This window comes from Cebus imitator, unplaced genomic scaffold (genome assembly GCF_001604975.1).
Source record: "Cebus imitator isolate Cc_AM_T3 unplaced genomic scaffold, Cebus_imitator-1.0 Scaffold79, whole genome shotgun sequence".
In the NCBI taxonomy this organism is placed as follows: Eukaryota; Metazoa; Chordata; class Mammalia; order Primates; family Cebidae; genus Cebus; species Cebus imitator.
The window spans coordinates 4,172,739-4,200,108 of record NW_016107394.1 but is presented as its reverse complement, the minus strand read 5'-3'; the positions used below and the strand labels follow the sequence as shown (position 1 = coordinate 4,200,108).

Below are 27,370 nucleotides of genomic sequence, written 5' to 3'. Positions count from 1 at the left end.
CATCTGTTTTGCAGACATTTCCCCCTAGTCCTCTTGGTTTTATTTATGGTATTTTTCCATGCCTGATATTATGATATTTTTCCCATTTGAAAACAAAGTTATTTTGTTATTTTTATTGGTGTAATATTTCATTTATATATTAATTTAGAGAGCTTCAATATTTTAATAATTGAGTCTCCCTATTCAAAAATAGATGTGTCTTTCTATTGTTTCAAGGCTTCTTTTAGATTGTTTGGTAGTATTTTAAACATTTTTCGCCAAGAGAACTAAATTGTTTATTGATTATGTATGATAATGGATGATACACAAGCTTCATTCTCATCTATAATTTTATCTGTACCACTATTCAATTTAGATATATTGCATTGTATGTGTCGACAATCATTTTTATAACCAATAATTTCATGACTTTGCTTGGGTAATCCCTTTTAATGGTGAACTTCAGGTCACAACAGTAACTATCAGTTCAACTACACCAAGGTTTCTGAACACAGTGGCTTCTCCACCCAAGCAGGTTGTATATGAACTCCAAATAGAACCTGGCATCACCCTAAAGCAATTCTAACTTCACACTCTTGGGGAAATTTACCAAGATGGCTTCAGAGTAGACCAACTTTACACAGCACATTTAAAAAAAAAGACACGTTTATTCAGCATCATGATCAGACTATTACCTTTAGCAATCAACAGCATGGGTACAAAAAACAAAAAAACAAAACTACATTAAAACCCTGTGTTGGAATTCTTTACACTTTCCACAGAACAGGAACTAAAATAACCTGTTATACAATTTGTCACAAATACAATCCTCGAGTTTTTTGCCCATACATGTGAGTTTTTGTCTAAAACATGTCTTCTTTTTAGCAGGTAGGCCCTGCCACCACTGTGCTTAGCTTTCAAAAATCTGTTGTAATCTGTAGCTTCCCTGTCACTTCTCTGGCTCTCCTCTCCTGCTAAGCTTTGTTTCCTGGCAGTAATTAAAATCTGCCACTGCCGTAGCTACTGCTACTACTGGAACCACCATAGCCACCTTGGTTTCATGGTTTAGAAAAACATTGGCCTCCAACACCATAGAGGCCAGAGCTTCTGCCTCCAAAGTTTCCTCCTCCAGGGGTCCAAATTTTTTCTTTTTTCTGGGACAGGTCTCACTCTGTTTACAGGCTGGAGTGCAGTGGTGCAACTTTGGCTCACTGCAACCTCTGCCTCCCAGGTTCAAGCGATTCTCCTGCTTCAGCCTCTCGAGTAGCTGGGACTGTAGGCACACCCCACCAAGCCTGGCTAATTTTTGTATTTTTAGTAAACATGGGGTTTTGCCATATTGGCCAGGCTGCTCTCGAACACCTGACCTCAGGTGATCCACTTGCCTCAGCCTCTCAAAGTGCTGTGATTACAGGCGTAAGCCACTGCACCCAGCCGGGTCCAAAATTTGAAGACTGTTGTAATTGCCAAAATCATTGTAGCTTCCACCCACTCCAGAATTGCTTCCATCATCACCAAATCCATTATAGCCATCTTCACTGCCACCATATCCACCACCACAGCTGCCACCACAGCCAGCATGACCACTAAAGTTTCCTCCACAACAAAAGTTGTCATTCCCACCAAGACCACCTCCACAACCACCACCAAAGTTTCTAGAATCACTTGGACCTCTTTGGCTAGATGAAGCATTAGCCATCTTTTGCTTTGACAGGGCTTTCCTAACTTCACAGTTGTGGCCATTCACAGTATGGTATTTCTGAGTGACAATCTTATCCATGAAGTCATGGTCATCAAAGGTTACAAAGGCAAAGCCCCTTTTCTTATCACTGCCTCTGTCAGTCATGATTTCAATCACTTCATTTTTTCCATACTGATCAAAATAATCTCTTAGATGATGTTCCTCAGTGTCTTCTTTAGTGCCACCAACAAATATCTTTTTCACAGTTAAGTGGGCACCTGGTCTTTGAAAATCTTCTCTTAGACAGCTCTCTTTGTTTTCACAACTCTTCCATCCACCTGGTGTGGCCTTGCATTCATGGCTGCATCTACCTCTTCCACAGTGACAGATGTGACAATCCCAAAGCCCCTGGAGCGCTTGGTGTTTGGATTTTTCATTACCACTCAGTCTGTGAGCATTCCCCATTGCTCAGAATGGCTCCTCAGGCTCTCATCGGTTGTTTCAAATCTCAACCCTCCAATAAACAGCTTCCTCAGCTGTATGGGCTCTTTAGGAGACTGTGACTTAGATATGACAGCAGGGGCAAGAGAGACTTTAACAATGCTTCCTCAGCAGCATCCACGGGCAGAAAGGAATAAGCTAACTTCAATGTTTTTTTAAACTAGATTTTTTTACATATCTTTTGACGTTTATTCCTGGATACAGTTTGTTGTATGAATTTTTATGTTACTATGTCAGATAGGGATGCTTTCTGGTGCAGATTAAGTAAAACCAACAAAAGCAGCTTAAGCTGATAGGAGTTTATTTTTCTCACATAACAAAATGTCTAGAGGTAGATGGCCACAGGCACGGTTCTGTAGCTCCATGATGTCAGGCCTGGTGTCTGCAATTTTTCTGGCCTTACCCTCAAACATGGTCATCACATGGTGGTTGCTGTACCTCCAGGCATCACGTCCACAGATAAGGCAAGGAGAAGGGGACAGAGAGAAAGGACAGGATTTTTTCTTATGTTTTATAAATTTTCATGTGAGCTTTCAGGACTTATGGAGAGAATCTTTTTTATGGCTTGAAATATAGGAGCATCCTTCCAAGACAGTTTTGTTTTAAAAATTCTGCTAGAACCTTAAGGGTTTTGCTGACTGGAGACAGTTTCTGTGTTAATTTATTGTTTCTCATCCTAAAATAGTTGAAGTGCAGAGCTTGGATTTGAACAATGTTTTAATTTCCCAGAACCCAAGAAGAAACAAACATGCTTCTTAATTATCTCTGTATAGTAGTGGACAAGACTTTTTCTATTCTGCATTTTCACTGAGAGTGAAATGCTTCAAGGTTACCATTTTTATTTGGGGGTCTCATTTCCAACTCCCTACCTTGCACATGGGCATTGCAACCCAAGAACCAGATAAATGGACAGTTCTGAAACCCCAGGTAACCACAATATCAGTACCATAGGCTTATCACTCTGCTTTCTGATTCTTTTTTTCTCACTGCCTGGAGTTGTCCCTTTTATCTTGTGAATTATGCTATGCATTTAAGGTAATCTTTTCCTGTTTTATATAGCATTTTGAGGTGTTTATAGAGCACAGACTTTTAGGTCATCTGGTTTACCATATTCTTTGTATAGAGGTTAGTACATAGTACAGATTCAAATGCATTCAAATGTATGAACCTGGGAGGCAGAGGTTGCAGTTCCTTCATTCAGAATGAAATAGATGGGATTCGTGTCGTGTACATGGTAGAAGTCACCATAGATATTCTCTAACTTTCTAAATTTGAAATCCTATAATTATTAGAATTACATTTTCTTGCTTTTTTGGTAACTGTTCCTAATGTCTTATTGATCAGGCTACTTGACAAACTGAAAACTCATTGAAATTTATATTGATAATTAACATGCTAATTGTTACTAAACTATATTTGGTATGATATAAATTCCACTTTATAATGGAAAAATGACTTTTTTCTATATCACATAATAGAACTACTTTATTAATGTTAAGTTAAATAATATCAAGTTTTAGGGAATATTCTATGGTTCCTTGGATTATCTTTGGTATCAAGTTATAGGTTTAACAGTATGATTAGACACTAAGGCATATGCATATTATAATGTTATCATAATAATGCCATGCTTGTATTTTACTCATATTATTATTAGAGTATACTTCTAAAAGAAACTCATATATGATCATTTTATTGAAGAGTCCCTATAGAGTCATTACTATCAATATCTTTTGATATTTATTAAATTAGTCCTATGTTGATTTTTTTACTTGATCAATTTGATATTCTTTTTAATAAAGCTGAAGATCTCTACTATAGGTAAGAAAAATATCTGACAAGCATTTTAAGTAATTATAGTTATATTTACTCATCATCTAGGTTTACTGGGAAACTGGTGCTCAGATCACGTCTCCTCATGATAAAGAAATTCTAAAATGTATAGAAGAATGTGTGGAACCCTGGAATGGTTCCTGGAATGATAATTTAGTGGATACCAGTCCGCTGAAGAGAGACCCTCTGCAGGACATTTGCAGGAGATACATGGAAGATCTGAAAAAGATCTGTTTTTACAGGTATCCAAGTGGGAATATCGAATAATATTGCTTTAGAATAACAATAACAAAGGAGGAGAAGAAAAAGTGATTAAAATGTGTTGTCTATTTATTAGATTAAAATTATAGCTAAATAGCACTCATAAGAGTCAAAGAGTGGAAACCCAAGTAGCCATTAACTAATGAATGGATAAATAAAACGCGGTATATCCGGCCAGGCGTGGTGGCTCTCGCCTGTAAACTCAGCACTTTGGGAGGCTGAGGTGGCCGGATCATGGGGTCAGGAGATTGAGACAATCCTGTCCTGACTAACATGGTGAAACCCCGTCTCTACTAAAAATACAAAAAATTAGCTGGGTATGCTGGCATGTGCCTGTAGTCTCAGCTACTTGAGAGGCTGAGGCAAGAGAATCATTGAGCCTGGGAGGCAGAGGTTGCAGTGAGCTGAGATCATACCACTGCACTGCAGCCTGGGTAACAGAGTGAGACTCTGTCTCAAAAAAAGAAAAAAAAATGGTATATCCAGACAATGAAGTATTATTCAGCAACAAAAAGAAATGAAGTACTTATATACTACAACATGCATAAACCTTGAAAACATCATGCTAACTGAAAGAACCCAGTCACAAAGAACCACATATTGTATGATTCCATTTATATGACATATGCAGAATAGGCAAATTTATAGAGACAGAAATAGATTATAGGTTACTTGTGACTTGAAGGAATGAAAGGGTTGGGAGCTGGGAGCTACTGAATATAGTTTCTTTTTTTTTATTTTGAGACAGACTCTCACTCTTGTCACCCAAGCTGGAGTGCAGTGGCGTGATCTCAGCTTACTGCAACCTCTGCCTCCCTGGTTCAAGCAATTCTCCTGCCTCAGCCTCCAAAGTAGCTGGGACTATAGATGCCTACTACCATGCTGGGCTAATGTTTGTATTTTTAGTAGAGACAGGTTTTTACCATGTTGGCCAGGCTGGTCTTGAACTCCTGACCCCAGGTAATCTGCCCACCTCAGCCTCCCAAAGTACTCGGATGACTGGTGTGAACCACCATGCCCAGCCTAGAGTTTCTTTCAGGAGTAGTGAGAATGTTAAGATTGATCATGGTCATGGTTGAACAATTCTATGAATATAGTGAAAGTCAATCATATATTTTAAATGGGTGAATTATGTGGTATATGAATTATATCTCAATAAAGCTGTTAAATTATACTTAAATATATGTATTTCTTCTATGTTTGATCAATACATTTCCTTTAAGATTTATTTTTCCTTAACCATATCCATATTTCCATAATTATCTCTATAATTCTTCTGTAAATAGCTAACACTATTGCTAGGAAGAATCCTGTCTTACTGAGTGCATTTTTCTTATCCTACAAAATAATTTTAGCTTTTTCTCCACTTTATTTTAATTTCAAAAGTATACCCATCAAGGTATCAATTGTTCACTTCTCTATCTAAAATAAGTGGACAATAATACTAGCTCAATGCTACCACCTCTACTCAGTCTAAAAAGAATTTGATTCTTTTGTTATCCTTTCTGTCTTTGCTCATTTTTATTTTTGTTTTTTAAAGAGTATATGGGCAAAAGCAAATTAACAAGTGAACCTGACTATTTATCAAGCTGAAGGCATAATTACACAGAGAAGAATTATTTCAAGTGACTTTATAGTAACTGACTATACATTTCTAGTGGGATACATCCTAAGGATAAAGAACCACAAAGAAACCTCAAATTGTATTTGATAGCTATACTGTTAGTAGTAATACTGGTGGTTTTACAGATATAAATATAAATAAATATGTAGATAGACATACACATACATATTATAAAACAAATGCGTAATTATGCTAATATCAGTAGGATCCAAGATTTTAGTTTAAGAGAAGCAAATGTAAATCAAATAAAATATTTTTTAAATTACAATTTTAAATTTGAATTTGAAATACGTTTTATTTACCTAAAATGTTAAAATACTAGTTCTGTTACTAAAAAGGCCCATGCCTACCACTAAAGCCCAGATTGTGGTTTCTAAATACCATTTTCAAGTAAAAGGAACCAGGGCTTATTGGAGAAATTGATTCTTATCAAGGATTGGAGCAGAAAATGTACTAAATTAGCCTGAGATGACTTTTTTTTTTCTTTGCCATAAAGCAGTTTAGCTTTCAAAGATACTGGGGTCATATCAAAAGGATCTAGGAGCCAACTCGAAGGGGCTCCCACTGACCAAAGATTGGATAGTTGGGCATCAAAAAGAATAATCACTTTAATGAATTAAAACATTAAACATAAAAAGCCCATGACTGTTAGTAATACTAAAAAAAGCACTTTATTGGTCACCTTTGGGAGTTGCTGGACTGAAAATCACTCATGCTGAAATTTGATAAGTTCTAAATTTTCTTTCTGAAAATCAATAAATGTTTGAAACTTTCTCCTAATTTATTCTGTCTTTTCTATATGAACTGAATTTTAGGACTAATCAAATGGTTGTTGAAGCATCATTATTTTGAAAAGAAAAATCCAATAAATGCAGAAGGAATAATAGGATTTTCAAAATCACTACTTTGTGACCTTTAATAAATAATGTATCTAAGTAATGCTTATCAAGGGCTGCTAAGACCCATAGGTGAAAAATTGATGGGAAATTTTTTGATGTAAGGATTAGGCTGACACTGATGAATCTTAATTTAACACCATTTAAAGTAAGGTACAAATTGTGTGCCTCCACCTGTTAGTCAATAGAAAATACACAGCACCTATTCTTGTCCAAAGAATTGAAATTGAATCTGATGTCACCTCTAAATGCAACTGCCTATTTACGGAACAAATAGGATAGAGGAGGCATGGTAATGGCAAAAGGATGCAGTCTACATACTGGCGATACGGGAAATTCTATAGGACAAATGGCCCAGTTTCTTCCATAAATGACATTTGGGTTGGGGAAGGAAGGGAGGAACATTTATAGATTAAAAGAGACTCGGGGCCAGGCTCAGTGGCTCCGCCTGTAATCCTAGCACTCTGGGAGGCCGAGGCAGGTGATCACCTTAGCTCAGGAGTTTGAGACCAGCCTGGGCAACACAGTAAAGCCCGTCTCTACTAAAATACAAAAAATTAGTCAGGAGTGGCAGCATGTGCCTGTAGTCCCAGCTACCCAGGAGGCTGAGGCAGAAGAATTGCTTGAATCTGGGAGGCGGAGGTTGCAGTGAGCCGAGTTCACGCCACTGCACTCCAGCCTGGGCGACAGAGCAAGACACCATCTCCAGAAAAAAAAAAAAAAAAAGAGAGAGAGAGAGACTTGAGAGGCATAGCAAACAAATTATATGGAGCTCGTTCACTCAGGTCCTGCTTCAAGTAAAACAACTGTTAAAAGTATTTTTGAGACCCTTGGGGAAAATTTGAACACAGGGTATTAGAGGAAATAAATTATTGTTGATTTTGTTAGCTGTAGTAATGATAATATGGTTATGTCTTCAAATACTAAAGCATTTTCATGTAAAGTAATATGTCTTGAATAAATGAGACTAGATTGACAGACTATGGAAACATATTAAAGTGAGGTAATGGTTATATGGTGTTAGATATTCTGTCTGCCTATGCATATGTTTGAAATTTGTCATAACATTTTATTTTTATTAGTTACCTTATAATAAATCTTATTTTTTATGGGGAATGGTTAGTAAATGGTAGGTTACTATGTAGAAAGTTTTGCTGTGGAAAAGACCAAAGAAACAGAGACTAGATGCTAATGGAAATTATGCTGGCAAGAGAGGATTATCCACGTACTAAAGTTCTTAAGTGAGAATAGATGGAGACCAGAGCAGAAGTAGAGGGGTTGATCTTTGATGCAAATAACACTTCTTCATTATTATCAGATGGAAGAAGGAAAAAATATGGGATGCTGGTGGGGTTGTCGGTTTGGTGTGTGATAATGAGGAAGTTTCCATCAAATGGCTCTGTGTCTCAATGATGTATGAGGTGAAGGGGGAGAAAAGGAATAAGAAGAAATGGTACTAATTAAGTCACCAACTTGGAGAGTAAAAAAGTAAGCTTTCTGGGTAAAAAGTAGGATTGCCTGGCAACACTGAGTATCCATTCAGAGTGAAGCTGTTCAATCCTTTTGTGAAAGTTTTGTGATCATGATTGCATGTTGATTTTCTTTTACAGGGAGTTAAACTCAAAGACCACCTTGAAATTTGTGCATACATCCTTTCATGGGGTTGGACATGACTATGTGCAGTTGGCTTTTAAAGTGTTTGGTTTTAAGCCTCCAATTCCAGTACCAGAACAAAAAGATCCTGATCCAGACTTTTCTACTGTTAAATGTCCAAATCCTGAAGAAGGAGAATCTGTGCTGGTATTTTTTTAAATATTTCAATTATTATTAATTTATTAAACCATCCCCCAGAATAGATAGAACTCACTGACAATTCAAAGATTACAAAAGCAGAAAGGACTGTAGTTTACATCTTTTAAATTGCATTGCAGTCAAAGGCTGTGTTTGTTTGAAATGTCTGTGGTAGGTATCCCTACTTTTAGCTTCTTATTTTAAATTTAGCTGAATTCTATGCCTTCTAAAATACCTATCACTAACATTGTGCCTACATATAGGAACATTAACATTGAATTTAGGTTCTTCAGTACAATTGAGCTTTTTGGGTCACTGTTTCAGGAACTTTCTCTGAGACTGGCAGAGAAAGAAAATGCCCGAATAGTGCTAGCCACAGATCCTGATGCAGACAGACTGGCAGCAGCAGAACTTCAGGAGAAGTATGTAGAATCTGTTATTTGATTAAAAGCTTGTACTTTGAAAAACAATGTATTTTAAGTCTTACAGGCTCATTGAAAATAATGAAAAAATAAGAAAAGGACATAAATTTCCTATAAACCCATCATCCAGAAATAACCACCTGATACTTTGACAATTCTTTACTTTTTAACTGAAATATTTAAAGATGTATTTGTTTATTTTATGATAATAGTTTTATATCTTATTTTCCACTTCAATTGTACAAAATGTTTCAAACAATGCTTACAGTGTAAGCATTTTCCCCTGACTTTATATATTGTTTAAAAACGTTAATTTTTAAAAAGACATACTATCCCAACAGATCACTTTATGATGTATCTATTTCCTAATCTTAGTCCTCTAGGTTGCTATGTATTTTTATCATTATAATGTGACAGATGTCCTTACATAGAAAGGCTTAATTATTAATCGTAATTTTTTCTCTCATTAAGAGAATAATTATAATGATATAATAATTTTCCAAAAGACGTTGTAACCATTCCTACCATAACATCACCCCTGGGCAGTTAGAAAACAAGTAGTAGTAAATGTTGTCTCAAAAATCCCATATAATAGTTTCTGATTTTTCCTAACTGAAGGATGGTAATTTGTAGGCCTTGGAGTCAAGAAGTTTTAATGAAAAGAAAGGTCTTGACATTGCATTTTCCTTCTCTCTACAGTGGCTGTTGGAAAGTTTTCACAGGGAATGAGTTGGCAGCTTTGTTTGGGTGGTGGATGTTTGATTGCTGGAAGAAAAATCAGTCAAGAAATGCTGATGTGAAGAATGTTTATATGTTAGCCACCACAGTCTCTTCTAAAATTTTGAAGGCAATTGCACTTAAAGAAGGATTTCACTTTGAAGTAAGAATAGATAATGTCTGTGTGCTACTTTTAAAAACCTATTTGTGAATGTTAAAGATATCTCCCACCAAAACTGACTTTCATTGATTTCATTTGTTATTCTCTTATTTTTCTAATTCTTTTAACACTTACTCAGTCTATTTGATAATTTAGACACCTTGAGCCAAAATTATACTTATTACTCCATACAACAATATCTGGTTTTCAGACAGGGAAAATTTAGCTCCTGGCAACCTCATCAGTAACTCAGAATTCACTCCAAAAAATTGTGGTTGTCATCAACCCCTTGTTTAGGCTCTTCAAACATAGTCTTAAGAAACTTTAAGTAGTCTTCTAAATTGCATATTAAGACCCAATGATCCTACATCTGAAAAAACAAGTAGTGGCTCTCCCTCAGCCCAGGTCATTAACCTTGTGACTTTAAGACCCTTATGCTAACCATTTTTGCAGCTATGGGAACTAAGTTGCTTTTCCTCTGCCATCTTTGCCAAATATCAGTGAAAATGTCCCTGGGCATTTTCCTTGAGCCATAGTCAGGCTACAGGTCTTAACACTAATTGGCTGAGTAAAAGAAAATTGTACCTGTCTTTATGAAATAGAGCTTTCAACCTTATACTTTCTAAAACACAAATAGCAAAATAGAAGATACTGAAAATAGGGCTGAGTGTGGTGGCTCACGCCTGTAATCCCAGCACTTTGGGAGACTGAGGTGGGTGGATCATGAGTTCAGACATTCGAGACCAGCCTGGCCAACACGGTGAAACCCTGTCTCTACTAAAAAACACATAAATTAGCCTGGCATGGTGGCATGCGCCTGTAATCTCAGCAACTCAGGAGGCTGAGGCAGGGGAATCACTTGAACCCAGGAGGCAGAGGTTGCAGTGAGCTGAGATTGCACCACTGAACTCCAGCCTAGGTGACAGAGTGAGACTCCATTTCAAAAAAAAAAGAAAAAGATACTGAAAGTTCATTCAAGCCTAAGCTTCTGATGTTTTCCTTGTTTTTATCTATAGCAACAAAAATGTATAATGAGCACAAAAGAGAAAAAAGACCAATTCTAAAGACCACTATTGTAATTTTAGTTGCTTGTTTTGTTTTAGCAGGGAGGTTTTTGGATTTTTATTTTTATTTTTTAGTAAGGAGGTAGAGAGGTGAATTAGGAAACAAATTGGTGAGCTTTAGAATTAGTGTGTATCACATACACTTTCTGTTGACTCCAAAACAGATTGTGTCTTTAAAGTGAACAGTAGCTCATTAGATGAAAAGTCCTCAAATCTAATTATTTAAAGAAGTACTTAGTAAACTGTTTTGGTGGTTTTATTAACAGGACACAATGTTATGAGAAGCTACACTTGGTTCAAGCTTACATTGTGCTAATATTAAAAGTGCATCACCAAAAAACTTCATGACCTTCGATTGATTACTCAGGGAAAGTAAATCCACCAACCTTCATGGCATTCTTATATTAGTGGTTATAGTTTTGCTTACAGGACAGTTTCTGAGAAGCAGAAACTTGATATTGAGTCTTGACTCCATCTCTTATATGCAGTATAATTTTAGACAGATTGACTTATCTTTCGAGCCTGTGTTTCAGCAATAGTGTTTGTGAGCATTATAAAAGATAATGATGTAAAGCACCTGGTTCAGTACTTACTCATGTTACTTTGTGACTATATGAAGCATCACTTATAAATGCTGGGTTATGTTTGGTGTAAACCACCTAGTACTATCTAGAAATAATAGATCATCAAGAGTAGCAGTGTGTGTATTTATGGCACTGTATTACTATATGTCTGCTACTCTATAAATCTTTGTGGACTGAAGACTATGGTAGAAAATAACTATATGAACATTATGTGCACGTAGTGGCAGCTTTTTCTCTAATAAGTATTTGTGAGAGAATCACTTAACTAGAGTGACCTCCTCTGCATTTCAGGAAACATTACCAGGTTTTAAATGGATTGGAAGTAGGATAAAAGACCTCCTGGAAAATGGGAAAGAAGTCCTTTTTGCATTTGAAGAGTCTATTGGTATGTAGTAAATATTAAAATCTTTGAAATTTGATTGATAATTTTTTTAAAAAAATTCTGTAGGAGGAGTTTTTTATGTTTTGGTTTCATATTTGGAGTTGTAAAAACTACAGAGAACTGAGAAATGTGTAGATGCATTTCTTATCAGGAAAAAAAAAAAGAACCAAAGTATCCCCTAAATATTGATGAGTTTCCTCGATTACTAGGCTTTTAAATTTCCTCATCCTCTGTAATCCCAGCACTTTGGGAGGCTGAGGCAGGTGGATCACAAGGTCAAGAGATCAAGACCATCCCGGCCAACATGGTAAAACCCCGTCTCTACTAAAAATACAAAAATTAGTTGGGTGTGGTGACGCATGCCCATAGTCCCAGCTACTCGGGAGGCTGAGGCAGGGGAATTGCTTGAACCCAGGAGGTGGAGGTTGCCGTGAACCGAGATCGCACCACTGCACTCCACCCTGGTGCCTGGTGACAGAGTGAGACTCTGTCTCAAAAAAAAAAAAAAAAAAAATTCCTCATCCTTCTGAAGAAATGTAAAACTATTGAAATTATAGGCTTAAGTTTTCTTCTTTTCTAGTGATGGTTTTCAATCCTCAGGTTTTCTCTGTGGAACTTCAGTTTTGGATAAAGATGGGGTGAGTGCAGCTGTTGTGGTTGCTGAGATGGCATCTTACCTGGAAACCATGAATATAACATTGAAACAGCAACTGATTAAGGTTTATGAAAAGTAAGTTCTACTATTATGAATTTCACATGCTAGATTTTTTTTTATTGTCCCACCCTTAGTTTTCTAAATTTGTTTCTGAAGAATAGTCAATACTTTAAAATTATGTGAATTGAGGACTGCCACTTTCTACAAAATACTGTAGTAGGCTGATCTTCTTTAATATATACTTTTCTAAAGAGTTATCTGAAATCTAATTTTAGCACTTTGAATCTTTGCACAGATATGGTTATCATATTTCAAAAACTTCCTATTTCTTGTGTTATGAACCACCTACCATCAAAAATATATTTGAAAGGCTTCGTAATTTTGATGCTCCAAAAGAATATCCAAAATTTTGTGGGACATTTGCTATATTGTATGTGCGGGACATTACCACTGGATATGACAGTAGCCAGCCTAATAAGAAATCAGTAAGTACCTTTTTTTTTTTTTTTTCAAACAATTTAGAAAATTTCATGGCTCATGTCACCAAAAAGTCCAGAGGCAGGACAGATTTCACATGAGGTTCAATCCAGTTTCCTCATGTTTACTAGTTTATAATAAAGGGGACAATTCTGGAGCAGCCAGAGAAGAGATGTACAGGGCAATGTACTAGGGGTGGGGTTGGGGCCTAGAGCCTCCCAGCAAGTCCATGTGTTCACCAAGCTGGAAGGTCCTGTAAACACTTTTTTTAAAAAAGTTAACAATTTATAATAATTCATACTGAGGTTGGCGATCAGCAGGATTTGTTTTCCAACTACCGGTCATGACCCCACTGATCAAAACAGGATCTGGTCAAAACAGGATGCAGTAAAGAAACCAGCCAAAATCAGCAAAACCAAGATGGCAACAAAAGCAATCTCTAGTTCCCCTCTCTTCTCATTGTATGCTAATTATAATATATTAGTATGCTAAAGACACTCCCACCAACACCATGACTCAGGCTTATAGATGCCATGGCAACACCCAGAAGTTACCTTATATGGTTTAAATGGGGAGGAACCCTTGTTCCAAGAACTCCTCACACTTTTTCTAGAAAATTTGTGAATAACTTGCCCCTTATTTAGCATGTAATTAAGCAGAAGCTATAATATAGCTAGTCAGCAATCCATAATGCTACTCTGCCTATGAAGCAGCCATTTTGTTGCTCTGATAAAATTGCTTTCCTTTTTTTTTGTTTTCTTGAGACAGAGTCTTGCTCTGTCTCCCATGCTGAAGTGCAGTGGCATGATCTCAGCTCACTTCAATCTCTGCCTCCCAGGTTCAAGTGATTCTCCTGCCTAGCCTCCTGAGTAGCTGGGACTACAGGCACATGCCACCATGCCTGGCTAATTTTTGTATTTTTAGTAGAGACAGAGTTTCACCATGTTGGCCAGGCTGGTCTTGAACTCCTGACCTCAAGTGATTCACCCACCTTGGCCTCCCAAAGTGCTAGGATTACAGGCGGGAGCCACCATGCCCACTAATTGCTTTCCTCTTGAATTCCTTCTCTGTATGTGGCCAAGAAACCTCCTGGGCTGAGCCCCAATTTGGGGGTTCACTCACATCAATATTATAATGAAATGATGAAACTTCAGGCCTGTGAGTTTCTTGAGACTAGAACCCATTGTTTTGCTCCAGAGCATTTTTCAGTCTGCTAACTTGTTTCTCTAACTTTGATCCTATCCTTATCCTATTCTCAAAAAATCATCTATACTACCGCCAGGGTGAGTTGTGAGGAATGGAGGTGGGGGGCAGAGAAAGAGAGAGAAAGAGAGAAAATGAGCAATGATGCTAGATAATGTTGAAAATAAGTGTAAAAGCCTATAATTTTAAAGCCATGAATATTTTTAATTTTAACATCCCTTTCCAACCTTATTCCCTATACCTCCAGCCAAATAAAACAACTTACTTACTTACCTACATATACACACTTTTTTAAAATTTCTGCATTTTTGGCTCAGTTGTTTCCTTAGTTTACCCATTTTTCCAATTTTTACAGGCCCATATCTCAGCCACTATAAGACTGAAGGCAAATATCACCTGTTCCACGTGACCTCTAGGCCCCATAATTAGACACCTTCCTCTTGAGGTTTCATTACATAGTGTGCCTTCTTCCTGTTACTTTATGTCATCATTGTGTTGTACATGGCAGGTTCCTTTCTGATGTACTTTTGTGCCTCTCAAAGTTTCTGCCCATGTAGTAGCTGCTCAACAAATACTTAAATGCCATAGATTGCTGATTATATTCATTTTGTTGTTGTTGTTATAATGATTATTAGCCCAAATCTCCATTTGTAATGTTGTGATGTGGTCTCAAGATTCTAGGGACATAATGTATTTTGGAAAATCTGTAGTTTATCGTGTAGAATAGTACCCATATTCCATTTTTGCATATTTGTCCAATCAACAAATATCAGTTCCTGGTGTTGATATCCTGTGTATAAGTGTATCTATTTTTCTATCTTTGTAAATTGCTTGAAGAGAAGAATTATCTTTTGCTTCTTTTTATTTCTCTAATTTGCTGTGCTCAAGTAGCCTTTGGTATAATGCTTTTTTCCCTCTTAATTCTCATTAAAGTGTACGATATTATTCAGGGTGCTTTTTCATCTCTGCTGGTTCTTACAACAAGTTTGTAAGGTAGGTAGCATAGATGTTGTTATCGCTAAGGTTGCATAGTAAGTGTCAAAGCCTTCTGGAATTCTCTCTTTTCCATGTTTCAGATTGATTGATGTTCATCTGTGTATTCATGTATCACAAGCTACAGGCACAGGTACACTAGGGATATAGCAATGACAGACACTGCACTCAGGGAAAAATCTAGTAGGGAAATGGACAAGTAAACAGCAACTTACAAAATGATAAGTGCTACCAGGAGAGACATGCATAGGATGTCATGGAATAGGCTTTGGGGGCTTATGGAAGACTTTCTAGAGAGCTGTTCTGAACTGAGTTCCCAAGTATGATTAGGAGTTAGCCAGATGCAGGAGGAGCAGAGGGTGTTTCAGGCAAAGGGAACAGTAAGTAGAAGGTCCAGAGATGAAAAAGCATATTCTCCTTCAGAGAACCAAAGGTAGTTGTCTGTAACTGGAGTATGAGGGAGAAGAATGGCCTGTATGGTGAGTGGGTTTTGAGGGGCAAACTTCCAGGCAGGAAGATCAGTTAGTACACTGTATCAGCAGTCTAGATGAGATACGATGGTCGCCTGAATTCAGTATATGAGCAGTATGGAGACAGCTGAATAAAGTTGAGTTAAATAAAGTGTAGAAAGGACTTGCTACTTTATGGGCTGTGGGTAAAAAAGAAGGGAAGATCTCTGTGTTAAGTCACTGATATATGGTAATGTACTGACCAAAAGGGGGGGTCTCAAGGTCAGGACTCATGGCTCAGGACAGCTGAGGAAAAGTACCACTGTCAACCCCTCTGCCCTAGTACAACCCTCACAATCCCCTCGAGATGCCTTGATAGACCGATGTGTGGACTAGCAAGAGTACCAGTGTTAATCCATATATTTAGTGTCAGTAAAATGTCACTTCTTTTTTAAATTTTTATAAAAAATACAGTTTTTTCTGCACCCTAGTACATGCAGGATATGTGCATTCCTCTTTGGAGACGATTGATAAACGTGCAAGTGCTTCGCAAATATAGAGGCAGTCTGGACTTTGGAACTTGGCTACCACTTCTTGTTCTACCACTTAGCTGATTGTCTTGAGTGGGTTGTTTACTCTCTTTGAGCCTCGTCTGTAAAATGGTGGTAATACTTACTTTACAGGATTACTGTTGAGGCCCAGAGATCATGTATGTGAGGTATATAACCCAATTCCTGAACTATTCAGTAAATGGTATGTTTATGAATTATTATATAAGTAATCATCATTTGTATTTTATAATGCTTTTAAGATATGTTTTAATTTTTCAATTGTGGTTAAAAAAATCACATAACATAAAAATTAACTACCTTAACCATTTTTAAGTGTATAGTTCGGTAGTGCATATTGGTGTGCGACAGGCCTCTAGAACTTTTTCATCTTGCTAAACTAAAACTATCCATTAAACAATAACTCCCCGTAACCATACCCCCTGCCCCTGGCAACCGCCATTCTAATTTCTATTTCTGTAAATCTGACGACTTTCGATACCTCATATAAGTGGACTGTATTTTATAATTCTTGAAAATGAAAGAAAATGAAAAAGATGCCAAGTATAATTAAACAGTTGTTGCCATTTTCCATAGGTGCTGCCTGTGAGTAAAAACAGCCAAATGATTACATTTACTTTTCAAAATGGCTGTGTTGCTACCCTCCGAACAAGTGGGACAGAACCAAAGATAAAGTATTATGCAGAGATGTGCGCGTCACCTGACCAGAGGTGAGAACTGATTTTTTTAGATATACATACAAAAGCTTTATTGATATATAACTCACATATCATACAGTTCACCCACTTAAAATGTACAATTAAGTGGTTTTTGGTATATTCAAAGTTGTGCATCTATCACTATAATCTATTTTAGAACATTTTCATCACCCCTAAAAGCCCATATCCATGAGAAATCACTTCCCATTTCCTTCCTTTACAGCCTTCAGCAACCACCAATACACTATCTTTCTCTAAAGATTTGCTTCTCCTGGGCTTTTCACATAATATATGGGTCTTTGTGACTGCCATCTTTTACTTAGTATAATGGTTTCTAGCTTCCACCATGATTCAGTTGTAGCATGAATTTATTCCCTTTTTTTTTAATTTTGTTTTTTATGGACCAACAATATTCCATTGCATAAATATGCCACGCTTTTTATTCTTTTGATCATTTGATGGACGTTCAGATTATTTGCACTCTTTGGCTGTTTTGAATAGCACTGCTATGAACATTTACATACAGGTTTTTGTGTGAATGTATGTTTTCATTTCTCTTGGGTATATATACCTGGGAGAGAATTGCTGGGTCATATGGTAGCTCTGTGTTTAATCTTTTGAGGAACTGCCAGACTGTTTTTTAAAGCAGCTGTATCATTTGGGAATTGAATTTTAAAATTGTAGCAAATTTCTATTCTTGGAAAGATTCTCTGATCTTTAAACTATTACATGATTAGCATAAGGAAATGATCATTAGATAATCTAGTTTACTGCCAGATATTCATTTTCTGTGTCGAATAGGACTTGACAGAATCTTCTCAGTTCATTTCCTTTTAAGAGGATGACTTGTGACTAAGTTAATTTCATAAACATATTCAAAGGCTACTTAAATGTATTAAAAGTACTGTCTCCTGTAATATTGTCATTGACCAATATGTATTTGGGAAGGAGATTTTTTAGAATTGCTTTCAGAGTCCAACCAAAGCCACACTATTTTGTATTTCCATAAATTTTTGCATTTAAGGATAGATTTCATTTCTTTTGAGGGGGATAAAGAGCTCCTAAAGTCATTCAAAGCAGAATTTAAAGTAAACCAAATTGGGTAATGCTACATCTGGTTGAAAATGAAGGGAGATTATTAAAGTAATAAGAACTAATTTGTTGTGTAGTTTTTTAAATGACTATAAAGGCAATTTAAAAGAGGCTTGCCTCAAAATGTTCTGGGCAATGGCAGTGCCTCAGTGATGACTTTCAAGGGCCTTCTTTTAAGTGCATATCTGTTTTTCTTAAACATCCCATTCTTTTAGTCACACCTCCTTCTGCTACCTGAAAGATATGTTATATCATTCCATAACATCTATATCGAATATTTTTCAAAGTATTTCAGGAAGCCATTTTCTCCTAACACCTGGTATTGGTGTTCAAAGCCATTTGAACCACGTTCTCCTGACCTAGGAGAATTCTTTAGATATACTATCACTCCTCTGTTTATCATGTGCCAAGGAACTCCTATTAATGCAGCTCAACTTCAGTTTGTGATAGCAGTGTTTTCTTTGTATGTAATTTTTTTTTGGGGGGGTCTTGTTTTGTTTTAACCAAGTGAATTTCTCTTTTGTTTACCAATTGTTTAATCATTCCGTCTGGACCTCTTAAAAAGTAAAACTAATTTAAATAAATTTTAAGCCTATGAAAATAAATAATTCCAAAACTCTTCATCTTTTCCTCAGTGATACTGCTTTACTGGAGGAAGAATTGAAAAAACTCATTGATGCTCTAATTGAGAATTTTCTTCAGCCCAGTAAGAATGGACTGATCTGGCGTTCTGTTTAGGGGTACACCAATACATCGTGACATTGTGTGGGCATATGGAACAGAGCAACCAAGAACTCCGTACATTGAACCTTGTGTTAGCATTCTCTCTCTCTCTGTCATCTGGCCAAGTATCTTTTTCCTTTTGTTTTTTTTCTTTTTGGTTAACTGGCTAGACTAAACAAACTATAAATTTGAAATTGGTCTAGAGGGAAATGATTCAAATGTTTTCATAATTTAAACGAAAGTCATTACACTAAAAGTGTTATAGTAACATATTTTTTTCTTTTAACAGAAACATCACAATTCAAAAGTGAGTTTTCTTATAAATGTGGTTAAGCCTAGTTCTATATCTTGTAATTGTGTATAGCATGATAAAAAAAAAAAAAAAAAAAAAAAAAAAAAAAAAAAAAGACAGGTAAATGTTATAATTATAGGGTTGGTTAAGGAAATTACTCCATAAAATTGGCCAAAAAATGGTATTCTCCTTGATTGTTATGAAAAATGTCATCATTACATCACAGGTATTAATTTACAAATTAGAGTATTTGAAATAGGATAGTTAGCATTTCTGTAATTTAGAGCAGATGTTACAATGTGTGGTTTTGGCATGTCTGTTTCAGGTGCCCTTGGTGCAATGAAAATTTACTGTATGTATTTAAAATTCTGACGTTTACTGAGCATAAAACAATAGTGGCAACACTCCTATTGGCTTTGTTCTTGTCAAATTTCTCAGTGTCTTCTCAGGGTCTGGTATGAACTGAAAAACAGCATTCCTGCATTTACCATAATTTAATCAGTGAATTTTCAGATGGTTAAGGAAAATCTTCCAAAATCTCTAGGTGCTTCCTCAATATCAAATGAGTTTGCTGATTTTAAAATCTTAGGAATGTAAATAAAGATCTTAATAAAAGCAGACTTAATGTAGTTAAAGATCTTTATATTAGATTGTGTCATTTATCAAACATTTAGTACAGAAAAAATTCTGAACTGAGAAAGGAGCTCTGAATTTATTTGACAGTCTAACTTTTGAAGTACATTTTTCTAAGTAGATTTATTCTTTTATTTTATAAGTAATGTTAATCTTACTAAGAAATAAACGTCCAAATTTTATTATGAAAACGTCCAAAGTATTATGAAACATTAAAACTACATGTTTTAAAACAGAGGTCCAGTTTATCTTGCTGACGTCCATAGAATTTCTGATTGCATGGTATTAATCTTTTTTTAGTGTAGAAAATAATTTTTTTCCAAAAGTCACTTTTGGCTGATCCTGCAGTCTCCTGAAAAGGTTTAATAGAGAAATGCTGTTTATGCTGGGCAGGGTGGCTTGCACCTGTAATACCAGCACTCTTGGGAGGCTGAGGCAGGAGGATTGCTTGAGGCCAGGAGTTTAAGTTACAGTAAGCTATGATCGTGTTGCTGCACTGCAGCCTGGGTGACAGAGTGAGACTTTGTCTCAAAAAAAAAAAAAGAGAGAAATGCTGTTTAATCTTCTTAAAATGTATCTTGTCCTACATAGTTCTCAGGATACACATGGGGTATAGTAGGAGATAACAATAACAAGGCCTAAACAAATTGCTTATAGGAGATAGCACTGGAATTAGATAATTTATTTCATATAAAATAATAGTAGAAAGTTTGAACTGATTAGAATGTTCCTTAAATCATAGTTTGGTTGGTTGCAGCTATCAGCTAACATTTGGTTAAGCTCATATAATCCAAACCTAATTGTCAAATTATTGTATTGCCACTATTGTTAATTTGTTCCTTCCTTATTTTCTTATCGTTGGCTCTTGCATGACTGTATGACTGTAGATAATAGACAGCTAGCTAAATGTAGAGCACCATTTTTCCTAATGTGTTTTCAAAGGCTTTGCACTGGAGAAGAAATGTGTAGAATTTTTGTTTTATTTTTAAAATGTGTAAAACATCTTTTGTTATAAGAATGTAGATTGTAATTTAGGAAATGGCACATATTCTACAAAGTGGTATAACCTTGCATATATGAAAAACATGTATATTTGGTTTAGTTCTGTGTTTCAGTGACTGATAAACAAAAATGAAGCTAAAATGTATCATAGTTACTAAAACCATGTCATGACTGTCATTCTATTATGAAGAGAACAGTTTTATTTGAGTGTTTTAATATAATGCAACATTTAAGTCATTTTAAGGTGAAGAGTTATTGAAGGATTCTTATCTCAAAAATTTTGAAGTTCAGAGTTAAAGTTAACAAAATTTTACAAATGTTTCTGAAGTGTATCAATTGAGGTAATTATTCTAGCCTGTCATTAGTCTGTCTGAGCATGATACTTAACATGAACTTGACGTAGTAGGTGCACATTTGCCTAACAGGATAAATTCAGTGATAGCCCAAGCTGACCAAGAGAGACAGAAGTGCTGACTAGGAGGTCTCAGCCTTCGGCACCACATTGTTTATCTTTTTCATTTTGAACAATATTGTGAAAATGATTGCATTTTCATTAAGCATGTAAGTCAAAACTGGAATTTTCTAGAGCTTTAGAGAAAGGAAATAATTAGTAGGGCAACATCAAAGTATACATTGAAAATAAGTAGCAGAAATAACCCAACAATATAAAGAGACAAAGGAAATGCTTCAATAAGGCGGCACAGGAAATGCTTCTTGTGAAGGGCAAATGTAACACCATAACAGTAGGGAATAAACTGTGTCCACCTGTCTACTTGTGTTTATTTGTTGTTATGATGAATATGCACCTACCATTTTCCTTTATTGTGATCACTAAAATTAGGCCAAGTTGTAGGAGGTGAGAAAAAGTATCCCTTTTACGGATTCAGTTCCTGCTAGGATGTTGTGTCAGAATCATGTGAGAACTCAGGAAGAGATAGAGCAGAAATAAAAACGAAGAAAATATAGATTAGAAAATAAGACCTCTGAGAAAAAGTTCAAGGAATAAAGATTGTTTGACTCTGGAGAGGAGAAAGCTGTTGAGATAGTTTGCTAAGTTTGCTAATAAAGCTTTATTAAGTCTTTTATTGAAAGGTCAAAGTAAGAAACACCATGCCATAGTGTTCTCCTTCTCTAGTTAAGACAGAACCAGAGGGAATGAGGATTTTTTAAAGACAGTATGAAAAGTTTAATATTTAGGAACTTCTTGAGGAGGAATCTTTATAATATCTTCTATTCAAAATCTGTTTTTGTTTTTAAGGGAATAAAATGTTTTAAAATTAACGGATATACAAATGACTTTCTAAGGGTCCTTCTTTCCAAGTACATTTTTTTTTTAAAAAACTCAGGTTAGAAAAAAAATGTCATAAAGGGCACTAAAAATAACATTTGGGTTTCACTCCATATCTAGAAGAATTTAGCTCACAAAACAATTTTTGTATATTTTGAGTAACTGATGCATTAACTGCAATGAATAATTTACCTGCTTGACAGTTATTTTTAATTTAACCTTGCAAATTGAGACTTGAACAAAATTTTGTTCATCTTGAAGAATGTATAGTGGCTTAGCTTATTTGAGGTTTTTGTTTTGAATATATAGTGTTATTTTGATGCAGAAATTTTAGCAGATGGAGAGGTTCTAAGAGATTGGATACTTTGGAATGTCTTTATGTAGGAAATAGACCTCCCATTTCTTAAGCAAGTTGCTTCTGGAATTGATGCAACAGAGATATTAGCTGGAGTTTAATGGATAAATTGTTCTATGAACTGCTGCTATAAGTATTTTTTTTCACATTTTCCATTGATATTAGTGATGCTTGAAAAATCCAAACTCCACTTGGATACATTTAATTTTATGCCTTTTCTACCTCCCTCTTTTCCTAGGCACCCTTGAACATTTTGTTACTGTGAAGAACTACTGCCCTGTTACCTCACTGATAAGAAATCTCAACTGTATTCGTTCAGAAGGCTTTAAACTTAGTCATAAACTAACTACATTTGTCTATGGACTTTTGGTTATTTTGTTAACGTTGTCATTATATTTAAGACTTATTGTAGGAAGTAATTTTAAATCTATTTCATAATCTGTTTTGGTTTGCTGGATACTGCTATATGTTAATTTATGACATACAGCCTTTTACAATTCACTTGTCTGAGATTGCTCTAGAAACTAAGGGGAAAGAGTTGTACTAACCGAAATGAATGGGCAATTGATCTAACATTCTATTTCAGCTTTTCTTGTACTTGGGGAGCCAAAGCACAAGCTCTCAGGAAATCTTGTTCACGTTTGTCCCTCAGAGAATCTTACCCTAAGCCATAGAAGCATAAATAGTAAGATGAGAATTGCTCATTGTCTGACTCCTTGCACAGCATGACTTTAATTCTAGTTGGAAACAAAGTTAGTGTTGACTATTGGTTACCTTAAAGTATTTACCATACTGTACATTCATTAAGCTATCGTTCCTCTTTGTTTATTCAAGACTATGTACTTACAAAAGAGAACCTATAAGAATGTATAGAGTGACCAAATAGGGACAAAGTGACATACCTAGAGTTTGCTGCTCAAAATTTCTACCAGCATAACCCTAAAAGCAGAGGGGCATGATGGAGTGGGAAGAGGTTCTGAGAGCAAAATCAGAAGCAGCCTACCACTGACATGAAGTATATTCTGTCTTTAAAATGTAAGTGAATTTTGCATTCTCTATAATAAAACTTTTAATATAAAAATGATATCTTTAATCTTTACTGAAACTTATGCCACCACAAAGGAGTACCATGTTCATCACGTGGCTGCTCAGTTTTCTCCCCGCAAGCCCTCACCCCCAAAGGCTGCATATCCCTGGGGTATATACACTGGCTGTAGTGCAACATATGTAAACATAGAACATATCTAGACTATTTCCTGCCCTTAGAATCTGACCTTCAGAAGGATTAATGCCAAACTAAACTGATGTGAAACAGTTCTGTTACTATTGGCATTCCTTGGCTAAGAAGGACCACCTGATGCTCAGCCCCCTGAGAGCAGGAATTGTGGTTTACTGTTTTTCATATCCGCACCACCTAGTACCTGTTATAGAGTGTTTAATTGCTGATAATAGGAATTAAGGAATTTTAAAGGAGCAAATACTTTAAGGAACAATCAAAAAATGAATTTTCTAATTCAGCTTTTTGAATGAAGTCCCATTACTGAACTTTATAATGTGATGTTTATTAAGCAGACATCCCTTTAAATACTCAGTTTTTTTTTTTTTTTTTTTTGGAGAGAGCAAAATATCTCTCTCTGTGGAAATTGTATATAATGCCTGGTATTTTACACTCAAAGCAAGGTGTTGGCCAGGAAGGTAAAGCAATGGTGTCTATGTAGACTTAATATCGCTGCTCTAAGTGGCCATTTTGAGCCTAGTAGCACTACCTTCCAAGTGAGTCACAACTAATTTGATCCTATTTGGTATGTTTTTGTCCATTGTTGTGATTCATCATGTGTCTTACAAGAGACACTCAAGCAAGAGTCTACTTCTGTGTATGGTGAGGCCTTGTTGTTCTAGGCTAGAATAAACTCTTTGTATGCCTCATTGAATATGCCAGATAAGATATATGCAGTTAAGAATGAATTATTTTTCTGACTAAAGTGTGTAGCAGTAGTTCAAATTGTGCCCTTGTTTTAACAGTTCTGTCAACATCTTGTTTTTCCCTATAAAACACCAGGGTGTATTATAAGTACTGCCTGTGAGAATTTGCACTTTATGTATCTGTGTGTGGAGTTCCTGTGGTTTTAGCCAAATGAAGTGTTATCAGTAATAAACAGGTTTCTTCATAGGCATGAGTTTCTGTGTAATTTTTATTTGAGATACTGTGTAGTTCATAAAGTTTACTATCCAAACAGAAAACATTTGTGAAATGCACACATCACATACCCTAGAATCTACTTTGCAGCTAAATGAATATTCTGGCTCAGTACTCAAGAAATATTTCTTGATTGGTCTATCAAAAGTCCCAGATGTGAGAACTAACATTAAAGTTCTTATTTTTCTTTTCTTTTTCTCTCCTTCAGCTGATCTAATTTCTTTGCCCATGTTAGCACCAGCTACTATAATAATATAGAGAAGTTTAAAGTTTGGAAGTCCCTCAAAGTAGTAACCATAGGTCTACACTTCAATATTGGTGGAGGACTGAGTTTCCAAGGGTTCTTCTGAGTATGTGGTCCTGGTCTCTGTTGCCTGCCTTTCCCAGATCAGGCTCAAAGGGAAGATGACTGAAAGGAATGTTCTGCAAGATCCTTTTATCATCTTCTAAATGGAATATTCTGAGAACCATGCTGACGTTCTTAACTACTTTCCCTAGTTTATTGTTCTTTAAAGCACATAAACGTGAACAAATCAATTTAAGTAGTAGTATTACCTGTCTTCATGAGTGTAGCTTTTTCACTACTTTACCACTGCCTGGAATAGTGTATGGCCCTCAGTAGGCACCCAATAAATATTTGTCAAATGAATGAACCCATCTCACGTTTCTTCTTGCAGAAGAAAAACACTAAATCCTTGATTCTGTATATGCGCAGAATTGCCTGAGAAATATATGTAGCGATACCACCTGTTTTAGAGACTTGTTGCTGCTGTCGGGCCATCTCTGCTCAACATATCTGCTGAAATCTCAAGCTCCACTTTTTCTTTCTACTTTTCCTGAGTGGCCCCATATCTTCCTGGTTTGAAACCTCCAAATCATCTTTGATTTCTCCCGCCACTGGGTATGTGCTGTTTGATAAGTTCTTTTAAGAGTCTCTGAAGTAAAGGGCAATGCCATTGACTTGAGACCCACATATGGAGACCACGCAGCTAACTCAACCTAAAATATAGGGTTTTGTTTTTGTTCTCACCAAAGGAGAAGAGTTGGTATGTATATAAATGGAAATGTCTTGGAGGGGGGATTATAATATAGATTTGGTATTTGCTAGCCTTCCTCTCTGTCTTCCCTAAACCAACCCTTCCCCTCATTTCTGTTAGTGCTACGACCATTCTCCTGTTTATTTCCCTCTCTTTACCACCATTTCTGATCATTAAGCGGTCCAACCTTGCACACAATTTGCTTTAGATTAAGTCTTTGACCTTTATCCCTCTGCTTCACTCATTCATTTCATACATATTTACTAACCTGAAAACAAGAAGCAAGGGTACTCCAGAGGACTAAAAAGTAGGAAGGAAGACACAACCATGTTACTGCCTAAACAGCCTGTTAAGGACACCGTGCCACTGCCCCCATACCACCAGATAAATCACCTTTATCTATTCCTTATGACTTTGGATTCTAAGTGACTTGAGAGAAGGGCCAGTTGGCCGGATTTTTGTCATTGCCTGCCTCCTAGCTGCAACTGGAGGTTGATAAAGGAAGGATCTGACTCCCTCAGCTTCCTCCTGAGTGCTAGTAAGAGGCAGCCTACTAGTTACCCTTCCATTGAGACACAGTGGGGAGTTAAGTTGCCAAATTGGAAATAATAGTGCAAACAAAAGTGACAAACATCCACTACAGTGACAGCACAGAGTGTTGGGAAATAAACACTAGGCAAAGGGAGAAGGGAGGACATTTTAAACACTGAACATGGAATAAGTGTGCAGAGCACAAGTGGTTTGGCGTTGCTCTTAGAATTTGAGTGTGGGTGTGGGTAGGGATGTGAGTGGAGAGGTGAAGGGCTCTGTGTGCTGCTCTGTGGAGCTTGGACTTCAATCAGCAGCTGATGAGAGTCATTGGGGGATGATGGTGGCAGAACAGAATTCCCATTGGAGAGTTTAAACGGCATCTTACCCAGCTGTCACAATTTTCTATGATGTGACCTCCAATGGGGATACATGTTTGAACCTCTCCAAGGATAACGTGCCAAAACTAGTTAGTTCTCTTTTAAAGGCCAGTAGAGAGTTCTTTCTTGTGTTCAGCTGACCTCTGCCTTCTGCAGCTTCTACATTTTGCATTTGGAAACTCTGTGTTATTAAAAAAAAAAAAGTCCATTTCCTTTTCACTCAGTCCCCCTACCTCCCAATCTATGCATTATTTGGCTGCTGTTCCTTATATAATCAGCTTTGGGTCCCCTTCCTCTTCCTGATCACCTATGGGCAGTTAGTTTTTAAAAAACCAGCTCTGGAAATTAATACCCACGGAATGCTGGTATCAGTGCAGAGTAGAGAAAGCTGTGATTTCTATCTGACATGAGAAGCAGCACAACAGATGGAGCAGAGGGGCCTCAGCCAGCAACTCATCCCCCTTTTATTCTCAACTCAAACACCACCCCCTCCAGAAAAGCCTTTCCTGCCTGTGGCCCTAACCAACCTGGCAGGGCTCCGCCTCTGCTTCTCCCTTTGCACCTGTGTTGCAGCACTTCCCAGACCAGACTGAATAATTGGACTCACTCAGTGGATTGAGAGCTCCCTGAGGGCTGGAATCGGCTGACTCAGTGCAGTACCCCCGGCACCCAGCACCCAGCACCAAGCCAAGCAATATCATAAGTCCTCAGCAAAAAAAAAAAAAAAAAAAAAAAAAGGTGGAATTTGAACTGGATTTTTAAAGGCAAGTAGGCTGTGGTAAGCAAAGGGGTGGGGAGGGGTACATGGCATATATAGAAATTCAACTCCAGGCAGAGGGACTATCTGAGTGAAGCCTGGGAGGCTGTCATGCTTGTGACTTGCTGAATGTCTTCCAGCCAGGCT

The 27,370-nt window shown here is 36.6% G+C and overlaps 1 protein-coding gene across 1 annotated transcript in view; it reads left to right on the top strand.

Annotated features, from left to right (window-relative positions):
- The window catches only part of PGM2L1 (phosphoglucomutase 2 like 1), a 61,555-nt gene extending 37,059 nt beyond the window's left edge, over positions 1 to 24,496 (top strand). The window contains exons 6-14 of the mRNA XM_017532980.2: positions 4,043 to 4,236; positions 8,386 to 8,575; positions 8,891 to 8,988; positions 9,688 to 9,868; positions 11,805 to 11,898; positions 12,496 to 12,625; positions 12,846 to 13,035; positions 16,818 to 16,951; positions 18,667 to 24,496. Of these exons, the coding sequence (XP_017388469.1) occupies positions 4,043 to 4,236; positions 8,386 to 8,575; positions 8,891 to 8,988; positions 9,688 to 9,868; positions 11,805 to 11,898; positions 12,496 to 12,625; positions 12,846 to 13,035; positions 16,818 to 16,951; positions 18,667 to 18,769 (1,314 nt within the window). The 3' untranslated portion in view covers positions 18,770 to 24,496. The remainder of the gene's footprint in view (positions 1 to 4,042; positions 4,237 to 8,385; positions 8,576 to 8,890; positions 8,989 to 9,687; positions 9,869 to 11,804; positions 11,899 to 12,495; positions 12,626 to 12,845; positions 13,036 to 16,817; positions 16,952 to 18,666) is intronic.
- Positions 24,497 to 27,370: the final 2,874 nt, after the last annotated feature.